We start from the raw sequence: 24,910 nt of genomic DNA on the forward strand, positions 1-24,910 counted from the left end.
CATCTTCTAACTCTCAATTTGAAAGTGATGATGAAACTGATGATGATCTTGAATCTTTTATTATAAAATTGCATGATAGTTTGAAAGAATGTTATGCTAGAAACAATGAATTAAAACATAAAATTGGCTTTCTTGGTGAGGACAATGCACGTCTTTTTTAAGAAAATAAAAAACTGAAAACTGAAAGTGATTTCTTAAAAAAGAGTGAGACTGTTTTACACTTTGAGTTTGATAAAAAAACAAGACTTTGTGAAATATTCAAAAAGAAACAAGGTGATTTGAAAATAAGAATGGATAATTTAACTGAATTACTCCAACATAAAAAATAAGATATTTTCAAGGTAATAAATCAAAAACTCATTTTGGCATTCATGAGAAGAAATTGAATTCTGATGCAAATGAATTTGCTATTTATAAGAGAAGACAAGTAAGATTTATTAAACCTGTTCATGTAAATAACTCTTTGGTTATATGTAATTTTTATTATCAAAAAAATCATATGAAAAGTGATTGTTATGTGAGAAAGAACATGAGAAGAGGCATGAAATGCATGTGGATAGTTAGACATGATACTAACGCTAACAAGTAGGAGATATTGGTAAGATTGATGAGATTCTTGTTCATAATATTTTTTTGTAATTCTCTTTTGATGTTTCTAATGCCTTGAACTGAGTTTTTTTCATGATATTTTTAAATATTACTGAATTTGTATGATATCAAAAAGAGAGAGAAAAGAACAATTCTGATATAATGATGATTTGCTTTGTTAAACTCTCTGTAATATGTTAGTACTTCTTTTGGTATCAAATCTCTGTGATATATTGGTATGTTGGTGATTGCTGAATTCTGGTATCATTTCTCTGTTTTTGTTTGAAATATTGGATTCTCTGTTATTGTTGCTGGATTACGGTATGAGATTTTTACTCTTATCTTATGATGACAAAAAGGGGGAGAAATGGATGTTATGTGTAAGGGGGAGTTATTCTGAGATTATAAGTTTGAATGCAATGAGTGAGGAGGAGCTTATGCTCATATACTCAATCTTTTTCCTTCTTCCATCCATTGTTTTGTCATCATCAAAAAGGGGGAGAATATTGACCTTGGTCCTTAATTTTTGATGTTTACAAAACAATGAATAATACTAATATCTCTTCAAGAAATATTTTCAGTTGTGAAGCGAATCAGATTCAAAAATCAAGTGCAATTGAAAGGGACAAAGGCTGCTGAAAGCTGTCGGACGCTTGGATCGGACGTCCGATAATCATTGCGTAACTTCGGACGCATGAAGAACCCACCACCGGACGTCTGAAGGAAATAATACATTTTCCCTGGATCACTGATCTCGATCGAACGCAAGTATCGGACGTCCGATAGGATCCTTCAAAGTCGACGAAACCATCGAACATTGAATGTGTCTCCACCGGACGTCCGATAGAAACAAGAAGATTTCTTAAATCTCTTTGTTCTATGTGTAAGGGAGAGTTATTCTGAGATTATAAGTTTGGATGCAATGAGTGAGGAGGAGCTTATGCTCATATGCTCAATCTTTTCCTTCTTCCATCCATTGTTTTGTTATCATCAAAAAGGGGGAGAATATTGACCTTGGTCCCTAACTTTTGATGTTTACAAAATAATGGATAATACTAATATCTCTTTAAGAAATATTTTCAGTTGTGAAGCAAATCAGATTCAAAGATCAAGTGCAATTGAAAGGGACAAAGGCTGTTGAAAGCTGTCGAACGCTTGGATCGGACGTCCGATAATCATTACGTAACTTCAGACGCATGAAGAACCCACCACCGAACATCCGAAGGAAATAAGACATTCCCCCTGGATCACTAACCTCGATCAGACGTAAGCATCGGACGTCCGATAGAATCCTTTAAAGTCGACGAAAACATCGGACGCTGAATGTGTCTCCACCGGATGTCCGATAGAAACAAGACGATTTCTTAAATCTCTTTGTTTGCTGTCGGACGCACAAAAAGCTTGCACCGGACGTCCGATAGAATTAAAGAAAATTTCTCAAACTCAGTGCCTGCTGTCGGACGCAAAAAACAGGAGTACCGGACGTCCGATACACCAACGGCTAGTTGACTGTTCAGCTACTTTCTATCCGTTGGAAGCATTAATGAAGCACTTTGTTGGTCTCCTATAAATAGAGTATGGTCAGAATTTTCAAATAACTTTTGTACACTGAAAATACAAAAGATCTAGAGTAATTTTAGTTAGAAAACACTCTCCAAAGAAGATTTGTAATCTTAGTGGTGTGAGATTTATTGTAAGTTTTTCATTTGTGAGTGAATATTTCATGAGTGGAGCTCTACGAGAGTTGTCCTGAGAGATAGTAAAACTTCCTAACTTGACCGAGTGGAGTTCGGGGCATGGAGGAGGTGAACCTTCCTTTGTACACAAGAGTGATTGTAATTCATAAATTTGAAGAAGCTTGTTTGAATTAATCTACAAGCTCAAGAGGAGTTGGGTAGTTAATTGATTTGCAATTCTTTTCTTTTTATTTACTGTTACATTTGTGATCTTTACATTGCTTATATCTTCCACTTGGTTGTCTTCGATGCTTACAATTTTATATGAAAATGTTTACGGGGAATACTGCCAGTAAATGAGGTGTTGAAGAGGAGAATTGGAAAAGAAGATGGCAGATGTGTTTGCTATGGAGAGAATACAGAAACTCTGGAACATATGTTGTTTTTTTGCAGACATGCAGAATTCATCTGGAAAGTTGCACCTGTCAGATGAAATGGATTGTTGGACTTCAGACACAACTTTTGGCTTTGGTGGAATAGTCTTATGGAAGCCAAATAGAGAGTTGAGGGGAGAGATCACATAGTTCTTACTATAAATATTCTTTGGCAGGTGTGGAAGTCTAGAAGTAGTATCCAGTTTAACAGAGAAGGAAGGTGTCCTGGAGAGACTGTGAATAAGGCATTGCTGGAATGGTTAGAGTATAAGAACGTAGGGAGTGAGGATGATTCTAACAAGAAAGTAGGGGGGGACAAAGCTATGAAAGGTGGTAGGTGGTCATTACCACCAAAAGGCTATATAATCATGAATACTGTGCCAGTCTGAACATACAAAAACAGAGAGTGGGGAAAGGGATTGTGGCCAGAAAGGATGATGGAGGTTTGATTGGGGCATGGGCAGATAGTGATGACAAACTGGGGGAACCGGTTGTGGAGGAAGCTCTGGCTATCAGGCAGGCTTTGAACATTGCTAAGCAAAAGGGTTGGAGAAAGGTCTTGATACAGTCTGACTACAAAGGTATAATTGACAAAATTAATGCGAGAAAGGCAGAGGATCCAAATATTGGAGTCATTCTTTTTGATATCTTGAAGCTCAGACAAGTTTTCACAGAATGTTCCTTCTCCTTTATCAAAAGAGAAGGTAACTTTGTAGCTCACCACTTAGCAAAATTTGCCATTAACCTGATGAACGACTTTGAGTGGCAGGATTCTTTTCCTGAATGGCTGACTAGTTTAGCTAGAAATGATGTAGGAGCAAGTGCTCCAGCTTTGTAATCTTTGTTTCATGATTAATGAATCTCTTATCGTTTGGAAAAAAAAAAAGTTCTGATCTTTTCACAAATATTACATAACTTTTGTATTTGTCCTTGTTTGGCTGAAATTTTTTTGTTTTAATTATTTTTAGGTTTTAGTACTTTTTGAGAGTTTAATATGTTCATGGGGTTGTTAATTAAACCAATTTATTGACCATTTATATATGTAAAGTAATACTCCCTCCGTCCCATTTTGATAGTTCTGTTTTCCTTTTTCGTCTGTTCCAAATTGTAGTCCACTTTCCAATTGAAAAATATAGTTGTTTTTTAATTTCTCTAAAATATCCTTATTCAATGTAGATTGTTATTAGTATAAACTACTTTATTTAATATAGATTGTTAACCTACCCCATTTAATACATTAAGATTTAATGTGAAAAAATGTAAAATGAGAATTGATTCTTTCTTGACCATCAATTCAAGTTCTTATAAATCATCAATTCAAGTTTCCATGAATAATTAATATAAAGTTGTACTCTATTTAATGTAAGGTTATTTTAAGAAAATAGCAACCTAAATTTGTTTTTCCAATAAATTTAATTACTTTTTCTAAAACTGTATGAAAGAAAAACTAAAACTATCAAAATGGGACAGAGGGAGTAGCTTATTAGTATTGGAAAGTAGGAGTAATTATGGTGAGGTCAATTTACAGTTTGGGAGTGCCATTTTTTTTTATAAAAAAGTAAAGTGTTATAAAAAAGAGTTAAAGTGTCATTAGCATTCTCCTAATATATATTGTGTCTGTATAAAAAACAATATAACAGCACACTAGTAGTCTAGCACATATTATGTGAGTTGGGCTGAGAATAAGCTCCACCCTAGTTCAACCAAAGTTCAGCTACATTTATCGTGGATCAAGTTGAATGGGCCCAAATGATAATTCTATCTAATAGCTCTACTTTCTTTAGCGAGCTAACCAAGCCAAATCATTTAAAAAGAAAAAAGTAATGCAAAACCTTTTCCTGTATATATAGGGATCGTTTGGATCATGATTATACTCCTATTGCATGACTGATTCCTTTGTTGGCTCAACAACTATATTTAGCTATTAGAAAGTTTAGCCGTCTATAAATACTAGTAGTGTAATAAGTTGTGTTTTTGATTAGTTGAGTTAAGTAAAATTTTGAAAAGTTGAGTTGAATCTTAAAGAGTTGAATTGACTTTTGAAGAGTTGAGTTGAATCAACCTGTGAGATAGAGGGAAAGCCTCTAAGTTGAAAGTTGTAAGTTGTCGTACGTGAAAGATTATAACTTGATATTGTTATTATTGAGTTTTAAATTGATGAATAGTTGAGTATTTGTTTGTACATTTATTCTCGTCCTCTTGCTAAATATTTTTATATGTGTTAAAATTACTTTCACTGTGTGTATTTTTGTGCCAACAAAAAGTGGTGGCTAAGTTAAATTTAATAACGTCAACCGTTTCAATGGATTTTGGTAAGTAATTTATATCTTAGTAAATTTTTAGGATGGATTTAAGGAAGTCAAGCAATATTTTCAAGAAGCATGCTTTAATACAAGATGTAATTCAAGTTGTACTTTAAATTAAAATTATATTTTTTATGCATGCGGTTTGCATGTAAAGCCTGCTTATAGAAAAATTTATAAATAAACCAGTTTTGAAAAGATTAATTAAAAAATGATCTCATGACCAAATATCACAACATTGCCTATGCTGTCTTTCCTTTTTTTTTTCTTCTTTCTATGAAGAGAACATAGGCAATTTCTAGATATTTTAAACTTTCATTTTAGCCTTATTTTAATTTTTATTGTTGATGTAAATTCCATAAATAGGATAACATAAGGGTACTATTGGAAGGAAAGTTTTATCTCTCTTGCTTTTCCTCAAAAGAAGCTAAAATGTTACAAAAAAAATGTCAATTTAAGGGAGGTAAGTGAGATTTTAGAAACCTTAAGAGAGCTAAATGATATTATGACAAATCTCAAGGGATGTCTCTGAAATTATCCCTTGTATCTAACCACACAAAAAAAAAATCTTTTCTACTCATTTGAATTCATCAACTACTTGAGATCGTTAACAAAAGGCATACGTTTCTAATTCTATGCGCATATAAAAATTTCATAATTTCATACAGATCAATTATTAACCCATTTATCTAGTATTACAATTTCTTTTTTTTTTTTTTTCTGAAAGATTATCTCCTGTTACAATTAACCGTCATTGCAATAATTTTCATAGTCCGCACTAATAATTTTCATAATCCGCACTAGCTTTAACCTTTATCATAAGTATATATATCATGCCATTAATACCCAATAATAATGTGTAGTACTAATACAGCACTCCTGCAATATGACCAATAATCCTGCAAAATACTCCTACACCTGCAACACTTGTTTCATCACATCCCCTGACGCCGCAAAGATTCACCCAAATCCATCCCCCACACACCACGCGCCCCCCCCCCCCCCCCCACCAAAACCAGTCTCCCTCCCTTCCCACAACAGCAAAACAGAAAACCAAAATAAATAAAAAAAAATCACCCCAAAAATAGCAAGAAAACCAAAGGATCTTACTTACCACAAATTTTTAAGCCTTGTTCACCAAAAAAAAAAAAAAAAAAAAAGGAAAGGAAAAAAAGTACTCTGACCGAAGCATCTAAACCTAAGCTGCAGCTTTTTCTCCACTCATTCCCTCACTGCCCAAGTCCACAGGACCGAACAGCAACTATGACTTCCTCTCCAACTTCTACTGCTGTTTTGAACCCTTTAGTCCTAGATTTAATCATCAGATAAATGTTCCATCTGAATCTCTACCGTCAACAGATATAAAGAAAGAATTAACAAAGAATCAAATCATATTTTTAGTAAATTTTAAGGTTATTTTTGGACAGTACCATGGATAGATCAAGATCTTCGAAAAGGTACTACTATGACCACCCAGCAGATTACGATTCTGAGTTCAACCCTAGTCGAAATAAGCCTCGTTACAACAATTCCCATTCTGGGTCTTACCATCATCCCCACCACCGCCACCGTGGAGCGGCGGGAGGCGGCGGAGGTGGTGGAGGAGGAAGGAAAATGCAAGACCCGTCATTGACTGTTACCACCAGTTACAGAATTTTGTGCCATGATGTGAAGGCTGGAGGAGTGATTGGGAAATCTGGAAGCATTATTAAGGCTATAAGACAGCATACTGGGGCTTGGATTAATGTGCATGAATTGATTCCCGGGGATGAGGAGAGGATTATTGAGATCTCTGATACTCGAAGAAGGGACCCGGAGGGGAGGATTCCGGCTTTTTCTCCGGCCCAGGAGGCGTTGTTGTTGATACATGATAGGATTTTGGAGAGTGATATTGCTGCTGGTGGCGGTGGCGGTGGGGATGTTGTGGTGACTAGGCTGGTGGTGTCAAGAATGCATGTGGGGTCTTTGTTGGGGAAAGGAGGGAAGATTATTGAGCAAATGAGGATGGATACTAAAACCCATATTAGGATTTTGCCCAGAGATCACACTCTGCCTCGGTGTGTTGCAATGTCCGAAGAGATTGTTCAGGTTCTTTTTTGCTCTTTTGGATTTTAGTGAAGTTTTGTTGTTGATTGAAAGGGCTTTAATTGATTTTCTTTTGCTGTTCTCATCTGCATTGCTGTGGGATTAGTTGTTGAATTGTACATTGAAGTAGAATTAATCATGAGCTACAGTTACGTGTTATTTATCTCACTGGCGAATTGTAATTTCACATAAAGATGTTTGTTTTGGCTTGTACCTAGTAACTTATCACTAGAAGCGATTGGCTGAAAAGGCAGAGTGAGGTGGACAGGAGGTGTATGGAAACAAATGTTGAGTTATGTTTGATTATCCTCTGATTTCTAGAGGTCCAAGATTTTCCTTTCACTTGTAAATGGCATCCGAATGTGCCACATGCTGATGTTTCTTTTGGTTGTTTAATGGATGACTTGCTACAAGGAGGTGATTAGAATGAGTGACAGAATGATGTAAGAGACACATGTAGTTCTGGAAGATCGTGCATTGTCCTTTGGAGTCATCGAGAGACGTCTGAGAGCTGGAGATCAAAGTAGAAGGATGACTTTATATGGGTTGCATGTATGAGAAGCTTTTCTGGAGACAGCTTTTGTTTTTTACTCATTTTATGTGTTTTAAGTGGTTAATGGGGCTTAATTTTGGTTATTTTACTTGCTTGATGGCATATTTAAATCCTTTTTCTTGTCAGAAGAGAAACATGTTCTGTTTACTATCTATTTTTCGATGCAAATGAAGTATAATTATTTGATTCAAGTTCACCAAATTTAGCGGCAACATTGTCAATACTTGGTACACTACTGCAGAGAAAAGCGAAATTGATATTTTTCCTAGCTATCAACATTTTGGCACATATTATCTACCGAAATCTGATGGTTATCATTTTTAAAGAAGATTAAATTGTGTATCCACCTGGTTTCTGTTGCTAGAAAAACTTCTTCCAGATTTTTTTTTTATTCTTAGTCTGCCTCTGGTACCATATGTTACTTTCTAGATTCCTCATTCTCCAGAAGGTTTTGTTTCATTGAATCAACTTAGATTGGGAGAGAACCAGAATGCATTTCTGCCCTTTTATAGCTTAAGCATTGATCGTTTAGGGCTTTCAGTGATGTCCTGTCTGCTATCAGAGCTTAAGATTTATAGAACTAAAATGTGTCTCTAATTGTGGTGTTGGTTGTTGAACTTCAATCAGCTTGACCAGAGTGTACTTAATAGGCTGGGTTGAGATTACTTAGTTCATTACAGTTTCTTTGGCTAGTCCTTAGACCACAAACAAGCAAACTCGACTCTAAATAGGTATCTTAAGTCCTTAGACCACAAACAAGCAAACTCGACTCTAAATAGGTATCTTAAGCTTGTTGCAGCGCTCATTTTTTTTAAATTGCTCTTATGATTGTCGTCCTATTGAATTCCGTGCTTGATCCAAGTCAACTTCTTATACTGAGCAACTATTGATGCTCCATGGTGGGCTTTTCAGTTTAGCATGGTTTTGCAAGGTTCCAATCTTTGCCTCAAATTCAATGATAACAATCATCATCTTAACATTAAGTTGGGTAACCCAGTGTCATTAATATCGTGCCTGCACTTGTTGCTATGGTCTTTGTGTTCGGTTAATGACATTGGATTCTGAAGGTGAGATAACAAGGGTCTGGCTGGATTTCAGTTATTCTTCTCACAAAACATATTTGTTAATACAAGGTTACCTTGACAAATCTTCCCCCAACGGGTTACTGGAGCACTCTTTGAAGAGCATATTAAGACAACATGGCACAAGAAACCTAGAGAACTATAAGGGACACAAGAAAGCTGCATACATCATCAAACAATGATACAAGAAACCTAGAGAAATCAATCAATGAAATAGTTTTTGCCTTACCATATTGAAGAGACTTTAGTGTTTAGAACTATTTAGGGATAGTATTCATGGGGATTTAAGAAATTTGGGAAACCAATTTTGCCTTATGTTCGAATTATTCTACTTGAATATGAAACCAAACAGATAGACAAAGTAAGAAATCTTTCTTTTTCTTATGGTTATATGTTTTACAAATATAATGCCTCATCGAACTTTTGAAGTTTAATTAGAGGATATTTGCTTCCTTGTGGGCCAATGAACTTGGTAAGCTTATTTGAGGTTATTCTGAAATTCTACAACAAAAATAATTAATGTTCCAACAGAATTTCAGTCTCATGCATTGGATTCATTGTATCTAGAGACTGCTTATGCTCTCCTCTACAAATTGTCAGTTTTCTTTCTAACTGGAGGCTGACATGCTACAAGTCTAAAGTTCTTAGACATGTAGTTTTCCTCAAGCTTACCCACATTGGTATTAATTTAAGTGTATTTTCATTTTATGTTTTCATTTTTTTAATTAAGTACTGTTTAAATGTTTCTCTTGGCAGGAATCTAAACAGTTGTCTTCCTTATAGGTTGTGGGTGATGTGAATGCTGTGAAAAATGCTTTAAGTGTTATTTCCTCACGATTGCGGGAGAGTCAGCATCGTGATCGCAGTCAATTTCATGGTCGGATGCATTCACCCGAGCGATTGTTCCCTGATGAAGATTTCATTCCTCACATGAATAATTCAGGGCGCCGAACATCTGCAGATGGGAGTAGTTTTGGATCTAGGTTTCCTACTGGTGGACGGGCCAATAATTATTCCTCACGCCAATCTGGGCATGCCAGTGAATCTGAAGTGACTCCTATCAGTGATAATGCACAACTTTTTCCTGGTGAAGACCTTGTTTTTCGGATTCTATGCCCGGTAGAGAAGGTTAACTGCATTATTGGGGAATCTGATGGGATTATGGATTTGCTTCAAAATGAAGTTGGTGTGGACGTCAAGGTTACTGATCCTGTTGCAGGCTCAGATGAGCAAATTATAATTGTTACATCAGATGAGGTAATTCCAGTTTTGTAGTGTTTCTCAGATAGTTATTGCAACTTGAATCTAGAAGTATATTGGTTTGTGGTTGATAATTGTGGAAGGGAAACATTGATATGGCTCTTGCACTTTCCCAACAGAGGACTGTCATTTGATGGCTGGTGATATGGCACAAACATTTGTGCCCCCTCCTTTTGTTACAATGTTTTCACCATTTAATGGGGTGTAAATAGAGTTAAAAAAATAGAGTTGTTCGAAACAGGGCAGTATATGCTACATTTGTCTGTGAATTTCTATTCAATGATATGCTTATAAGGACAAACAGATCTTGCCTACATGCATGAGCACACAGTAGATATGTGATATATGGTATAACCACACATACATGTCACATGCAGATATTTGTATGTACCATTTCAAAGACAATATGTTTATCTATCAGTTGGAGACCTGCCTCCCCCCCCCCCCCCACCAAAAACAAAAAAAAAAAAAAAAAAGCTGATTTATTGCAAATGACAGATATGCACCAGTATTTACAAAAGATATGCCCACATCTAATATATTCAATCTATTATACACGTTGGGAACATAGATTTTAGACAATTATTTTGTTTCTGCTGCTCTGGTGGGGGAGCATTTGGGGTGGGATGCAGGGCAATAATCTCTAGCCAAAGAGTATAAATGTTTACCTCATTTATGTCTATAAGATAAGGGTCATGGTGCCTATCTGAAAAAAACATGCTCTTTCACTATACATTGCATTTGATCATTTCAGAATTGTTTATATATTGTAATAATTGGATGAGAAAGTCTCCTTTTAATAAATTTCTAAAACATCCTCGCTTGATATCTTTTTAGGGTCCTGATGATGAGCTGTTTCCTGCTCAAGAAGCATTGCTGCATATTCAAACCCACATTGTTGATCTCGTTCCAGAAAAAGAAAACTTTATAACTACTAGGTTGCTTCTTCAGTCAGAAGAAATTGGGTGCTTCAATGGTAGAGATGGATCATTGTCTGATGTTAGAAAGATAGCTGGTGCTGATGTGCAAATTCTGCCCCGAGAAGAACTTCCTGCTTGTGTGTCAGAGAATGATGAAATTGTACAGGTTTGTTTTCTTGTGCAAGTGTTTCAAATTTGAAAGTGCATTCATGTTTTGATGTACCTTTGTCTATTGCCTCCTTGAGGCACTCTTTGAGTCTACAATAACTTGACAAGTTTGTACATGCTGGCATAGATCCCTGTGTAATAATAGTTACCTCTGCATTGGCCTGTTAAACTACTTGTTCATTTGGACAAATAGATGTGCTTACATATGCAGGATATAAATCTAGATTGATCATGCATTATTCATATCTGGTGCAGGGTGTGAAAACAAGAAACACTGATCATTAGATGACTTACAAACCATTTTACTTCCACAACTTCATTTGTTAAGTTAATATTTTCTAAACATTCTGATGTTGATTCTAATTGTAGTCGAGGACAATGATTTGCTGAATAATTTCTAATTAGTTATGTTGACATTTTCAAGCACGATTTTGACAGATTGTAGGGGAGATCAAAGCTGCTCGTGAAGCTCTTCTTGAGGTGACATCAATGCTGCGGAGTTACTTTTACAGGGACTTCTTTCAAAAGGATATGCCTTTGCCTTCACTATCCACTTCCAGTGTGATGGAGGGTGCGCTTCGGCATGATGGAGCTTCTAAAAACGTGATTCCATCTCCAGAAGATCATGGTGGGAAGGATCCCCCAACTTCCGCATATCAAAATGCACCAAACACTGCAACTGCACAACCAACAAACACTACAACCACGCAGCCAGTAAAGGTTAGAAAATTTTGTTGTTTCAGAAACCACCTATTGCTCCTTTTGAATACTATTGACTCTCTAATGGTGTCTCTGCTTTCTATATTATCACTGCATGGCAAACTTCGAACTTTGTTTCCTACAACAGTTTCTTTACAAAACAAATATTTGCTCCGCTGCTAGGGAAAAGATATCACACCAATCTTCTGCATCTCCACATCCCCATTTCCCCCACTAGAAATCAAATTACAAGTCAATTATGTTCCTTTAGCATGGATTTTCTGATTTCTTTATTGCTTGGCCCCAATTATGCTACTATTCAGACTTTCTGCATTAGTATATAAAGAATGTACTGACTCTTGTTCTGCAGGACTCCGTGACGTCAACCAGCGATTCAGGAAAGCAAAATGAAAATGAACGTCAAGAAGATATCCCTACTGCAGTGAATAGGTAGTTCATCGCTACGTATTTAAAAGTTCAGTTTCAGACCTTCAACATTTAAAATGCCACTTTTGCCTATTGCTAGATTATCTGTTCCACTCGTCACTAGGAGCACTTTGGAAGTTGTTATACCAGCACATGCAGCTTCCAAACTTGTAACAAAATCAAGAAACAAGCTTGCTCAGATCAGTGAGGTAAGGTCTAGCTACAGCTTTCTTATTTCTCTCCTATAATACTTTATAATTTTTGGTAAGTTTGACTTTGCATCTTTGTGTATGTCAATACTGTTGAGAACAGTTATCTGGAGCAAATGTTCAACTTGTTGAAGACAGACCAGAAGCAACTGAGAAGACTATCCAAATATCGGGTACTCCAGAGCAAGCTGAAAGAGCCCAGAGCTTGCTTCAAGGATTCATTTTGAGCAGTAAGTGCTTCTCTCTGTCTTTCCCTCAAACTGCCCCTTTGGTCCTACCCTCTTAAAGCTCCCTTTTCTTTCCACCTAGTGATCTTTGTGCTAAAGTTCAGTTTTTTAGCAGATTAAAAGCAAGCTTTATAGGTTGGTAATGACTGTTCGTTCATTTTTTCAGTCGAAGAAGATGGACCCTGAGATGTGCATGGCTAATATGGCTTCAAATGCGACTATGCTCTAATATTTATAAATGTAGTCTGCAGTCCCCAGATGTAGTCCCTGAAATGAGGGAATTTTGTTTCGTCATCTTGGTACTCAGAGCTGCACTTGCATTTTCGTGCAGGGCAGCTATGTACATGTGTGGCCGTACAAAGTGAAACCGAGTCAGTGCTGTAGTTGAACCTTTAAGCAGCTCTAAAATGTTTGTTTTGTTTTCATGCATTGTATTGGAAATATAGGCATAGGAATGTTTTATTTGGAGAACTTGATAATACACAAATTCTTCAATAGCTGATGAGAACATATGATTGATCGGAAATTAGCCTCTGATTTAATCAGGTCTTGGACGAGTTGCCCTTGCTTTAGTCAACTTGCACTGACCGATGACCTGGATAACAGTTTGGGTCTGTGCCCCTGGAGCCAGGAGATACCATACCTTCAATGCTCATACACAAATATAAATTGGTGAAGCGGATTTGCATTCACATTTTTTTAATACTATTATTGAATTTGAACATGGTACTATGAATGATTCCTATATAGTATTCTCTGATATGATAAAATGTACTACCTCATCTTTTATATCGACAAATGGTAACAGCATTACAAATTTGAACATAGAAAATCTAATAACAAAAGAATTACCACGTAGGGCAGAAAAATTTTACTATTAGGATGTCAATGTAGCACTATCTAAAATTGGGAAAATTACCAACTTCATCTCAGAACTTTTCTACTAGCGTTGATTTACTCTCTGACTTCTATTCTTGGTCAATTTGATTATTTGTTACATAACCTTAATCTATGGGTCCATTTAAGGCCCTTGAAATGGTACCACCATTTAAAAGCAATGTTGTTCCTAACTTATCAATCAAAAAAGAGTATTTTGGAAATGTCATTCACGGAGTTGTAATAAAACAAGTCAATCATGTAAAAAAATAGTGAGATGAAACTTGTAAAAAATAAAAAAAAAATTGAAAAAGACTTTTGCAGAAAAAGCTAGGGTTTTAACCGAGAGGGTACCGGACAAAATTGGAGCGATTCAAGAAAGGTAAGAAATCGAAAAATGATGGGACTCTTAGAACGGAGGAAGTGGACCGCAAAATGCATGGAAAGGGCAATTTTGAGGAAGAGGCATCAAGCAGATCTAGTGAGTGTAGGAACATAAATACTGAATTTTTTTTTTGTTATGTTAATAGCTTAATCATGTTTGGAGTGAGTGTGTTTTACCTCCAATTGTATTTATTATACTGTAATGATAGGATTGAGTCAAATTTTGTATGCAGCAAAGGGGTTTTATTTTGTTTTCTTTTTCAAAAAAGGGTTCATGTGGTCCCTAGAGCGAAAATTAATTTTGTGTTGTTGCTTTCATATTCCTAAGAAGGCAAACAATGAGAACGCTTGACCATATGTTGCAACTTGCCAAATTGTTATTGTTATTTTTTGGAAAATAAAATAGGTCAAGACTTAAATTTATTTAATCTGCATATTTACTATGGTGGGGGCGTATGTTGAAGAACTACATAAAAAATATTTGGGGGGGGTACTAGAGAACTTTTTGAAGGGTGGTTTTTGCCATGAGAATGAACAGATCAATTCTGAGGTCTGCACTTTCCTTGGGTGTCATTTTTTTTGTCAATTACGACAGTTTGACTTTTGTAAATCCTAAACTTAAACCCACAGGAAACCACCAAAAGCCGGTAACTTTGGATGGTTCCTGAGGAGCTTAAGAACTACCCAAATCCCTCTCCCATATTCGATGTGGGACTACACACCTGACAGAGTGGCTACTAAGCCTTGGGTGTCATGAAGATGCCAAATACATCTATAGAATCCCAACTGTAGATGCCAAGTTGAGACTTTGACAAATAAACATTGAGGAAGATGTCACAGCCATGGTCCGTACAAGCAAACAACACGGACATCTCCGAGAGTAGATCGCGAATATGTGATCATCGTTTTTTTGTACAAAAATGGATAGAGAGCACCTATCAGAAGAAAATTTGAAGCAGCTCTCTCTCCTTTTTCTTTTATATTTTCTATGTCAATAAAACTTTGTTCAATAGCCATTCAAGGCAAACTTGATATTTTGAAAAACTTTGACAAGTTTTATTTGACTTCCTTTCAAAAACTTTGTTTAACTATAGCACCCAACATTTCCTATCAAATCTAGCTGTTTCTCTTCTTTTGGTCCCAAAAATAACTCTCAAACAACTGAAATCCATCTTTCTATGACAATTCTTTCTTTTCTTGCAAATCTATGCTCCCATAGCTATCGACTACATATACTGCTACAAGAAAATAGATCATAAATGTTTTAAGAACAAGGTTAGTGTAATAAACTATTGATATAGAACTTTTGGAACACTATATGATCAAAGAATATTAGAATCTTTCGGTGGCATCACAAATTTTTACAAATATGTACTCTTTCATCCATTAACATGTTCAATATTACAATTGCCACCTATATTAGGAAATGCATTTAATTTAGCCCATAAGTAAGGTTTATTATATCCCAATAAATGTTTATAGATTTTCACTTGTAAGCCTTGAATGTTGAGTGCTACTAGTGTAATTGTCATTCATTATTTCTTAAGAATTAGACATTTTATTTCTATAGATAGTATAACATTTATTTCATATGTGTTATATGTTTTGCAGCAACGTAACAAGAGCACAAAGAATAAAAATTTGCAATCAGCAAGCAAATATTAAAAATGAAAAACATAAATACAGTATACAAAACTCTAAGAGTAAATTGTCATATAATTTAGAGCCCTTCATAATTAATAGGCTTGGGTTTGTAATGTTTCGCAGCAAAGAACCCATCTTCCATTACTAACCCATAGCAATATAAACTTTTTTGTAAGTGGTATAAATTCTTGATAGTGACTGTGTGTCAGATCGGGACTATAAACATCAAACTTATCTTTTATTTTCCCTACCAAAAGTGACAAAGAACGGAGTACTTATCAAAGGATTGAATACGAAATGCCAATGGAAGTCATCGCTTTTGCAAAGAATATGAAATCCTAAATCATCGCTTTTGATTCACAATGAATGACTAATTCATCGTTTAGGAGACCATTGATCACATGAATATTATAGTGTTGCCAAGCTACAACCATAGATGATGTTTGAGAAAGATGAAACGACAAAAGAAGTAAAAGAAACAGGTGCATGTTTACAATGGCAACCATTTTTGTTGGTAATGTGTGTTATTTTTCAATTTTGTCAAATTACTTCCTTACATAGAGACTAAGTGACGTTGGTTATACTTGGTGCATTAATGAAACAACATCACTAGAATTTAAAAAAATTGACATTTTTTTTGCCAAAATACAAGATCTTTTCATTTCTTAATTAACCACATTTATTGCATTAATGACATCATAATAATAAAATAGCAAGGTTTGACCATTTTGTTTTAAAGAAATACAAGATATTTTTCATCTTTAATATGATGCTACAATATAACATCACTCGAGAAAAATAAGAATGAGCTAAATCTACATCCCTTTATCCTTAATGTGCATATTTGATGCATTGATGACATATACCATTAATAATAAACCTTGTACAAGGTGTTGATTAAGAATGAGAGATGTCAATTTTGTCCCTCACTTATGCACACACGTCGCATTGAAAGGAAAAGGGAATGACACTTATCCAAACTCCTCGTAAATGTTAAGAATAAACTATTCAATAGTATTCATATTATATTTGAGACTAGTTGATGTGTGTCTCGCGCTTCGCGCAAGCTTGCCCAAACATTGTTTATGAAAATATTTGTCTTCTTTCTTACTTTGGGTTTTATTGAAGCTTTTCTTTTATAGCAGCATTATCGGTGGAATGGAATATAGAATGTGGGACTTCGAGCCATGATCAAGAGGAACTGAACCAGCTTGACAACACAGCATCACCGCTTACTTGTGTAGCATGTAGGAATCTAGGCGATGATCAACAAAAGCTGGAGCACCACCGCATTACACCGCACCATGAATATATGTATATTTTTTAATCGTAGATATAGACAGATAGAATGGTCATTTTGTGATCAAATGATGAAGAAGCCAATGCTTCTTATGGTCTGACCATTTTTCATTGAAGGGTAGAAACGAAAATCGGGGATACTATGGTCAAAAACAAACTCATCAGTCAGTAAATTACAATCATCGTCCATCACCAGCTTACCATGACCAAATGTTGCTGTGCTATTCCACAAATGCCCACCCAAGGAAGGTGCCAATAGGGGACGAAATCTACTGTTCCTAACTCCATTCTCGCCTTTATACTTCTTAGGAAATAAGTAGAGTTTGTACTACAAAACTAATTTACAGCGCGTATAGTTGCAAAAAATCTTATTGAGTGACTCGTGTCTTTGACACCCTTCTCATATTTTTTTTTATAACTTGTGTCTTTGACTCGTGTCTGTGTGTGCGTGCGTGTGCATGCATGTGTGTGTTTGTACATATTTATGCATGTATTATTCAAGTTGGTAAATAGTTGAGATGGCTATTCTATCTTTTTGTCAAGTAGATTATTTATCTTTCTATCATGTAGACTAGGGGTAGGCACGTATCGGATATCCGTCTTGAACGGCAAATGGTTTATTCTACCCTAATATTTCGGATCACTATTTTTTTGACCCTAATCCGCTCCACTTGTCTTTGAGTACCCGAAAAAAAGGGACAGGTACCAATGAAAAAATGATAGCTTACTAAGAAACATAGCATTGAATCCAGAGATGTCCTAGGTTTAAGAAATTCTTTGGGCACCAAATACATGGCCCTTCGCAATCGTAACAAATCAGGATTACATATCCTACTTCAATACTAGTCATGACTTAAGAGAAAAGGAAATTCAGTTTCAGAATTTTTCTAGAGCTCAGAGGGTAAGCCATCAAAACTGTCATTAAACAACCTAATCATAAAAACTGTGGAGTATCTAGCGAAGAAAAGGACAAAGAAAAAGGAAAATTAGCTAAAACAATTCAGCTTGTACTGCTGGATCTTTACACTGGTATTATCTCCCATACTGATGATGAATGATCAACACTTGGGCTTGCAACTATAGTAGCTGTATTATCTCCCATACTTAACATCTGAAAATTTCAAAAAAAATTTAACTTCTACACATCTAAAAACAAGAGCAGATATTACACCTTAAACAAGAAAAATTGATTGTATACGTAGTCCAGAAATGACATATAAATATTTTTTCAATTTTTGAGCTTGCTTAGGTGAACAAAGAGGGAAATAGAGCCATAAAAGATATACATCACAAACCTAGTAAAACCTTCCCTATATATATATATATAGGAAAATTATCTACTTTCATTTTCCAAATTAATATAAGTTAAGAGTGAACTAAACATGCAAATTTCACCAATTTCAACAGACTAAAGCCCATATATCAGGCAAAAGTGTCAACAAAACCAACAATTATGACATAATAAACAAACTAACTTGCCCAAAAAACAAGAAAATAGTTAGCTCTACCACCATTACCAAAGATCAATTAAAAAAGCTTCCTTTTTTGCACCATTGACACAATCCAAGAGAGATCATGCAGAATTAGGTACAATTAGCAAGCAAGAACACCTTTTTATTGCTATTTTACCTTAAAATTCTCTCCAACCTTCCACAAACTTTTTGAAGAAAAAAGCTGCAAAACCAAAAAAGTACTCTAAAATTTTTTTAAAAGAAGAATTCTTAAAGATTTCAGCCAACCTCAGCCTTACTGCTGCATAATACCATGCTTCTTGACTTTAATTTGTTACTGTAGTCTATCATCTATGCGATTTTCATTCAAATTTGCATGATTTGCAGCCATTGATCCTTTGAGAAGTTTTTTTCAAAAAAAAAAAAAAAAAAACTGTAGATGAAAGTTCGGCATTTTGCAGCTTCTGCTTGAGGCTTGAGGAATCGAATGTCTTTATTGAATCTTCTGCAGGTAAAGGTCTCTGTTCAAAACAAATTTCTTGGAAGATTCATCCCCTTTACCTACTTGAGTTTTGAGAATCTTTTCCAGCTTCTTTGAACTCAAGTTGAGGTGAAACAAAAATTAAAGAGGAGCAGACTAGGAGAGGATGTGTGACATCCCCACTTTTCCCTAAGGCGAACCAAAGGGTATCCGCAGAACGCCTGCCCAGCTCTCGCCAGGACTCAAGACCAATCCCGTTAAGCTTAATACAATATTATCTATCGCAACAAGGCAAAGTAAGAAAGATAAGTTGCTTCCATAAGTAACATTAAAATTCACACCACAAGTTCCGAAATACGACAATCATCCCATTCTTACATTTGATCCCAAAAGGTATCTTAATTCCCAAAGTACAAAATAGCCAAGCAATCTAGTCAATTACATTTGGAACATAATACAGAAGTACTTCAAAAGGGGTTCCATCAAGTTCCACATCTTCCATCCCTGTTAAGGAAAACAAATCTACGGGGAAGCAGAACGCTCGTGAGACCAAGAACATACATGCAAGCACATAGTTCAAGTAGCAAGCCCAAATAACAGGTCAAAAGATGCAGTGCGCGTAATTAACAATTCAAATGAAATGTAAAACAGAAACAATTCAAGGATATGGTAGCTCTTAGGAGCTAAGTTCCACTTGCTTGCCAATCTCATGAGTATATCTTCCCGCAATGACTCTCCGTCATCCGGGTCGATATTTCAAATCCGTAGACCTCCATTTACTTCTCATATCCGTCCACTGTACAACCCTCATCAGGCCCGAACGATATTTGTAAGGCGATACTCCACGAGTATGCCAAGCGAGATCTCTCGATAGATCAAGCTTATCATGTAATTCTCAGGGCTCATCGAGGTTCCCGACCAAGCCCATGCCGGCTCGAGTTCCAAGGTCGGCCTATGAGTTTGGGCGTCCCCCATGTACATTTGAGTGTCGAGGAGGTTTACTCCAACGACGTATGCAGCTATAGCATACTATTTCATGTAATTCAAGCATTTGATACATTCAAGCATTTGAACTTTCGAGCATTTACATATTAAAACATTTCAAGCATGAGTGATTCAATTCAAATGAGAACGAGTGCGATAAAGTACACACTCGACTCCATTTTTCCAAAATCTCAAGTCCTCAATAGTAAATAAGCATGTACAAAGTTCACAGGAGTTCAAGTAGTCACACACTTGACACTCACCAAGTAAAACATGAAGGAACGGCACTCGAAATTCAAGCGCCCACCGTGGGATCCTCTTGAAGTTCCTCTTGTGTGCCTGAGCAATTAACAATGGACTATTATTGATAATCCTCAAACAATGAGGAAGGTCGTACACTAATACAATCTAGAAAATATCTCGAAAATTGGGCCTAGGTTTTCTTTTGAAAAAAATCGAGACTCAAGAGAGTTACAAGACTCGAGTAAAAACGGATCATTATCTTTAAAATCATTGGACGGGAACAAGTACGAGCAAATAGATCTCAAAACGAACGACCAAAATTGGAAAAGGGCAGGTGACATCACAATCCAGCCGGATTGGAGGCAGAGACCAACCTCCAATTTTTTTCAAATTCCAACACCAATCCGGCCGACTATCCGGCCAAGAACTGGCCGGATTCAAGGCCGGATTCTGGTGAAATATACAAATAGTATTTCTTAGCTAAATACTACTAATTCCTAATGCAAAGATCCCTTCTCTAATTTAAGAAACAAAAAATACAAGGAAAAGGAAAAACTGATTTGATATCTGGAATCCCCTCCTTAATTATTATACCTTTTTATCTATTTTATCCATTATCATACATTATTAACATTTTGTATAAGAACATTATCTAGCAATAACAAAATATTTTACCTTCAAATTCGAAGAAAACTCTCTCCTTCGCCTGTTCTTCTTCTTCTTTAACTTATAAAAAAGCCCCTCCTCTCCCTCTCCAGGCTCTCCCTTCTCCTCCTCCTTTTCTTCTTCTTCCTATTCATTTTTTCCTTCAGCCCTTTCTGTGAGACGGTCATATTTGTTTGGTTTATTGTTTGTAACAAAGTCCACATAGTTCTTTCAGTTCTGAAGCCCTTGGCCACCTATGACTGCTGATTCTTTTTTTGATGGCATAACGAAGCAGGTTTCTGTATGGTGATTAAATATGAACTGAGTAATTCAATACTAAGTTTAACTTGGTTATAGCTAGTTCCATATTATTTTTGTCAACTAGCTTTTGTTAATTTCATAAACTTAACAAATAAATCCCATTCCTCCTCTATTGAAAAAATAAAAAAAATGTTCGTAATTTGATGAGAACATGTTTGCATCGCATGCAAACAGATATTGTCGGACGAGTCGAGGTCAAATGCGATCAATACTTACCTCTAATACAAAAAAAAGAAGAATGGGACTTTGTCCCCTAAGATCGCTCCATGCCGAAATCACTATTTTGATTAAAGTGAGATTGGGAATGCAAGATTGCATACATCATAGGTTGACAAATGACTAGTATTTATACTAGTGAAACTGGGGATGAAATGATAAGGTCTATTGGTATGGTCTGACTTCATAGAGTAAAGTATAGTAGCCGTGTCAGAAGTAAACCTGAACCATAGGATGGTTGGTTGTCACATCAATCATGTTAAATGTCAATCATCCCTCAATAATAAACTGAGACTCTTGTATTATTCAACATGCTAAGGAAAAAGTAAAATGAAATCATGCTTTAACATGATATTGTTCAATTGTATTTGGCTAATTAGGTATCTTATATAGGTTGGTGTTCTAAGCATTATCTTATAGACTAGACTGACTAGTATTCTAAGACCTCGTTTAGAGTTGCGGTGACTTATAAAGAAGCATTTCTAATATAAGTTATTTTAATAAAAGTGCTTTCAAATTACCAAAGTTAGGCTACTTAAATTACAGGAAATTAATTACCAATACTTTAAAAATACTTTTAGTGCTTAAATTTTTTTTCTTTTTTCTCTTGGTAAACGCACCACAACCCAAACGAGACTTAAGTAATATCATAGACAATATAACTTATAAATATAAATAGTTTTTCTATCTACATTTTGATCGAGTGAGATTTGAAAAATTCGTTTTGAAAAATTCGTGTAGAACTTAATGATTGATTCAGTTAGTGTAACGTGTCTTCAATCAAGGGGTGAGATCCTATGTACGTAGGTGTGAAAATTCCTAAAATTTAGAAATCGAAAGATAAAATCATGATAAATTTAAGAAAATTAATATTAATGATAATGTGTAATGTTCAAAATTACAAATTCTTCGTTAATTTTTCTATTTTCTCATAGAGTACTCCATATGGTTAGTAGTAATGTATTTGAAAGACGATTGGATTAGGTGATAAAACAGATGAAATTATAAAAAAGGAGTTTCCAGATCCAAACTTTCTCCCGCTCGCAAATAAAAATAAAAAGTAGGAGTGGTAAGGTACTTTACTTGTATTTATGTGAATGGTCAGTCAAACAGTCAGAAGATGAAAATGGGGAAATTAGACAGCTTAAAAATTCCATTTTAGTTTTACATTCTGCAATTTGGCCCAGACAAGAAAATCAGCCGATTCACATTTCACAATTTAATCCCAAAGAATAGATCACATCAATAGAACAGAAGAGATATCAACTGGTGGTCTGAACTTCCGAGCTGAGCACACCTAACTCCAATTCTCAAATCATCATCACCGTCCGATCAACCCCCATTTTCTCTTCTATTCTAGGGCTTTCTAATTTCATTTCCATTTCTCAAACCTACGAGTCAGTGATCGGAAAACGCCAGCGAGGAGGATGTCAACGGCCAGAGTCGCCGACGAAAATAATAATAATTCGAATGAGAGCGGAGGCGAAGTGGATACGACATCGTTGCTCCACAACCAGGTCTTCCGTAGCCTGGAAAGGATTATGCACAGTGTAGATACCAAAAATTCATTTATTTAATTCAATGTTAGCTTTATTTTTTTTATTATTCTTATTTTATTTTTATTTTTATTTTATTGATTAAATGATAGTTTGTATTCATTTTTTGCTCATTTTTATAAATTAGGTTCATTATTTTCATTTTTACTTCTAAGATATTTTTGCATTAAATTTCTAAAAAAAGGAAAAATTTCACAAAAAATTCAAAAATTTGTCTTTGAGCTTTTAGATTCAATTTCTTTAAGATAAATGAAAATTGTGCAATGCGTTTGCAATTAGGAGTTAATTTGTTATTTTTGTTTAACTAAATTATTTTTAGAAAATATATAATAAATAAATAAAATGAGAAGACATGTGTATTAGGGAATATTAGACAAGTGGAATACATGCAAATAGGACAAGTGTCCTAATTCTTAGTTGACAACACATGCAATGGGGGGTTAGGTGGCTAGACACTTGGAGGATTAGGATAATTTGGGAAAAGAAAACAAAAAGAAAAAAAAAAGGAGCAAGAGGGGCGGCTAGGGTTAGCAAAAGAAAGAAACAACGGGGGAGAAAAAGAAAAAACTAGCTACGGGAACTAAGAAAAAAGAGCAAGAAAGATCCTACGGGGGAACACTAAGGGAAGGGGGGTTGAGAAAAACAGAGAAAAAACAAGAAGGCTTGGGCGGCTAGGGTTGAAGGGGGGTTACGGGAGGAGACAAAAAAAAATGGGGCTACGGGCTGAGGAAGAGATCTGGGGAGCGGAGCAAGAAGAAAGAAGGCAGCTTCAGGGGTTTGAGAGAGAGAAGAACCGGGAGTGGATAGAGAAAAGAGTAGCGGCTGAAAAACAAAGAAGAAACAAGGGTTTTGGGGAGGGCAAAAGGAAGAAGAAAACTGAACATTTTGGGAGAAAGAGCTTCGGGTGGTGGCTGAGGAGAGACAGGGAGGGAGAAATTTCTAATGTGGTGATGGTTTTTAAAAAAATTCTACAAAGGGGGCGTTTAGGGTGTTATGTTCTGTAAAAGGGATGTTTGCATTTGTCAAATGCGAGTTCATTGAGATCGCATTTGCTAAACGCAAATTGTCCCCCATTTTCCAGCCACCGAGATCCAAAAAAAAAATGACCTCGCATTTCTTAAATGCGAGGTCATGTGTCTCGCATTTCTTCAATGCGAGGTCATGTACAAATGCGAGGTATATACCACAGTTTCCCACCATTGTTTCGTGTGATGCTTCCATATTTTGGCATGATTTTTCTTTTTGCTTCAGTTGTAATGCCATGTACTCAATATAAATTATTTAACTGCAAATTATAAAATGATTTACAATTTGCAATGAAAGCGTCTACAAATTTTAGCAGTTAAGGCTCTAAATTCATTAGAACTGGAAAAAAATCCCATAATATTGCCATCAATAGTTGATAATAATTTGGGGCAATAAATCTTAACCAAACTAGCAAACTTTTTGGTTGGACTGTATCTTGCATCCGATAAATATGAATTCCTAGAAAATTGCATCAAAAAATTTTAATATTTTTTAAATTACTTTTTTAATTTGTTTATTTGTTAAATTCATTCTTAATAATTTGTCATAAACTCTTTGTTATTAAAAAATATATGTAGCTGATGTTGTAAAGTGTATTAATCTAGTAAATCAACAATTTTTGTAAAGTGTATTAATCTAGTAATTCAATAATTTAAGTACCTATAAACTAATTAAGAATTCGTAGTTACTCAACTACTTATAATAAAAGTAACATATTATATACCACATAATAAAGAAAAGTTAGCAATTATTATTTGTAGTGAAATAAAAAATAAGAATGAACAAGAATAGTAGTTTATTTTTTTGTTGTTGATACTACTAATAATTGATTAATCAATTTCTCTAATTTGCTATTATATATTGGAAAAGTTAAATTTCTTAAATGACATTGAATTCAACATTTGGGAAAAAAATCTTTTACTCACATAGATTTTTTGTATAAAATATTGACCTACGAAATTAAGAAATAAACAAATTTTGACTAATCTAGTCTACTTATTTAAACAATGTTTAAAGAAAAAAAAGAAGAATTTAAAAAGAAAATTAACAAATAGGATAAATTAAAAGGGATAAATTTGTCGAAACATATCATTCAAGAGGGCAAAATGCCTATTATTATAATTTAGGGGATAAACTGCAACTGGGTATATAGT

General features: G+C 35.2%; 2 protein-coding genes across 2 annotated transcripts; both read left to right on the forward strand.

Annotated features, from left to right (window-relative positions):
- Window positions 1-2,653: 2,653 nt before the first annotated feature.
- On the forward strand, window positions 2,654-3,536 carry LOC113767915. The gene is made up of 3 exons (XM_027312121.1): window positions 2,654-2,803; window positions 2,875-3,003; window positions 3,102-3,536. Exons 1-3 carry the CDS (start codon window positions 2,654-2,656, stop codon window positions 3,534-3,536), a joined length of 714 nt encoding a protein of 237 aa, XP_027167922.1.
- A 2,638-nt stretch (window positions 3,537-6,174) lies between these two features.
- Window positions 6,175-13,175, forward strand: LOC113775663 (RNA-binding KH domain-containing protein RCF3). The gene is made up of 8 exons (XM_027320633.1): window positions 6,175-7,089; window positions 9,505-9,978; window positions 10,819-11,067; window positions 11,508-11,789; window positions 12,139-12,218; window positions 12,295-12,403; window positions 12,507-12,633; window positions 12,797-13,175. Exons 1-8 carry the CDS (start codon window positions 6,433-6,435, stop codon window positions 12,814-12,816), a joined length of 1,998 nt encoding a protein of 665 aa, XP_027176434.1. The 5' UTR covers window positions 6,175-6,432; the 3' UTR covers window positions 12,817-13,175.
- Window positions 13,176-24,910: the final 11,735 nt, after the last annotated feature.

The sequence above is a fragment of the Coffea eugenioides genome, chromosome 1, assembly GCF_003713205.1.
Source record: "Coffea eugenioides isolate CCC68of chromosome 1, Ceug_1.0, whole genome shotgun sequence".
Taxonomy (NCBI): domain Eukaryota; kingdom Viridiplantae; phylum Streptophyta; class Magnoliopsida; order Gentianales; family Rubiaceae; genus Coffea; species Coffea eugenioides.

What these genes read in the sequence shown, in the direction of transcription:
- LOC113775663 (XM_027320633.1), top strand. Translation starts at nt 6,433, where the DNA reads ATGGATAGATCAAGATCTTCGAAAAGGTACTACTATGACCACCCAGCA. An exon ending in TGTCCGAAGAGATTGTTCAG is followed by an intron (nt 7,090 to 9,504) that starts GTTCTTTTTTGC and finishes TCTTCCTTATAG; the next exon opens with GTTGTGGGTGATGTGAATGC. An exon ending in AGAATGATGAAATTGTACAG is followed by an intron (nt 11,068 to 11,507) that starts GTTTGTTTTCTT and finishes CGATTTTGACAG; the next exon opens with ATTGTAGGGGAGATCAAAGC.
- LOC113767915 (XM_027312121.1), top strand. Translation starts at nt 2,654, where the DNA reads ATGGCAGATGTGTTTGCTATGGAGAGAATACAGAAACTCTGGAACATA. An exon ending in CTTTTGGCTTTGGTGGAATA is followed by an intron (nt 2,804 to 2,874) that starts GTCTTATGGAAG and finishes ATTCTTTGGCAG; the next exon opens with GTGTGGAAGTCTAGAAGTAG. An exon ending in AGGATGATTCTAACAAGAAA is followed by an intron (nt 3,004 to 3,101) that starts GTAGGGGGGGAC and finishes ATACAAAAACAG; the next exon opens with AGAGTGGGGAAAGGGATTGT.